The sequence below is a fragment of the Pygoscelis adeliae genome, unplaced genomic scaffold (assembly GCF_000699105.1).
Source record: "Pygoscelis adeliae isolate BGI_AS28 unplaced genomic scaffold, ASM69910v1 Scaffold223, whole genome shotgun sequence".
In the NCBI taxonomy this organism is placed as follows: domain Eukaryota; kingdom Metazoa; phylum Chordata; class Aves; order Sphenisciformes; family Spheniscidae; genus Pygoscelis; species Pygoscelis adeliae.
Window position 1 is genome coordinate 2,070,384 of NW_008824543.1, and position 1,529 is coordinate 2,071,912.

Sequence of the window (1,529 nt, forward strand, 5' to 3'; positions counted from 1 at the left end):
CTCCCCCGCCGAGCCGGCCCGGCGGCTCCGAGCCCCCGCCCCGTTTCCTGCAAAACCAGGGGTAGAGACTTGTCCTCAGTGGCGGAGCCGCCGCGCGCTGATTGGCCGGGGCGAACACATTTATTCCCTGACAAGCCCCCATCACATGGATGGTTGTCTATTAACTTGTTCAAAAAAGTATCAGGAGTTGTCAAGGCAGAGAGAGAGAGTGTGTGTGTTTGCAAAAGGGGGTAAAGTAGTTTGCTGGCTCTTTAAGACTGAGGTGGAGAGAGAGAGAGAGAGAGAGAGAGCGCGGCAGGCAGAGAAAAGGGAAAAAGGAGGAAGAAGAAGGTTTTTAAAATCGAGGCTCCGGCGGTTATAATAGCAGTTATTAGCATTATTAATCCATCAGCGAAGAGGAAGATCCTGATCTTGATCCAAGTGTGGTTTTGGGGAGTCCCCCTCCCCCCTTTCCTACCCCTCCCTAGGAAAAAAAAAAAAAAAAAAAAAAAGTCCGGCTTGGGACTTCGCTGCGGCTGCTTCTCGCTTCTCTGCTCAAGGCTGGTTTCAGGCAAAAGTAGTTTGAATGTACAACATGATGGAAACCGAGCTGAAACCTCCCGCCCCCCAGCAAACTTCGGGGGGAGGCACAGGCAACTCCAACTCTGCCGCCAACAACCAGAAGAACAGCCCGGACCGGGTCAAGCGCCCGATGAACGCGTTCATGGTGTGGTCCCGCGGCCAGCGGCGGAAAATGGCCCAGGAGAACCCGAAGATGCACAACTCCGAGATCAGCAAGCGGCTCGGGGCGGAGTGGAAACTTTTATCCGAGGCGGAAAAGAGACCCTTCATTGACGAAGCCAAGCGGCTCAGAGCTCTGCACATGAAGGAGCACCCGGATTATAAATACCGACCCCGGAGGAAAACCAAGACCCTCATGAAGAAGGATAAGTACACGTTGCCAGGGGGCTTACTGGCACCGGGCACCAATACCATGACGACTGGGGTAGGGGTTGGGGCCACCTTGGGAGCTGGGGTGAACCAGAGGATGGACAGTTACGCGCACATGAACGGCTGGACCAACGGAGGCTATGGGATGATGCAAGAGCAGCTCGGCTACCCGCAGCACCCGGGCTTGAACGCGCACAACGCGGCGCAGATGCAGCCCATGCACCGCTACGACGTGAGCGCCCTGCAGTACAACTCCATGACCAGCTCGCAGACTTACATGAACGGATCGCCTACCTACAGCATGTCTTACTCCCAGCAAGGGACCCCGGGCATGGCCCTGGGCTCCATGGGCTCGGTGGTCAAGACGGAATCCAGCTCCAGTCCCCCCGTAGTCACTTCCTCGTCTCATTCAAGGGCTCCTTGCCAAGCTGGGGACCTTCGGGACATGATCAGCATGTATCTACCAGGTGCTGAAGTACCAGAACCAGCTGCCCCAAGCAGACTTCATATGTCCCAACACTACCAGAGTGCACCTGTTCCTGGCACAGCCATTAATGGCACACTCCCTCTATCACATATGTAAGACAAAGGGGCCGGGG

General features: G+C 56.0%; 1 protein-coding gene across 1 annotated transcript; it reads left to right on the top strand.

Moving 5' to 3' along the window:
- Positions 1-495: 495 nt before the first annotated feature.
- Positions 496-1,513, top strand: SOX2 (SRY (sex determining region Y)-box 2). Its single transcript, XM_009321717.1, has one exon. The coding sequence runs from the start codon at positions 566-568 to the stop codon at positions 1,511-1,513; it is 948 nt and encodes a 315-aa protein (XP_009319992.1). The 5' UTR covers positions 496-565.
- Positions 1,514-1,529: the final 16 nt, after the last annotated feature.

Coding starts and splice junctions, on each gene's coding strand:
- SOX2 (XM_009321717.1), top strand. CDS start 566: ATGTACAACATGATGGAAACCGAGCTGAAACCTCCCGCCCCCCAGCAA.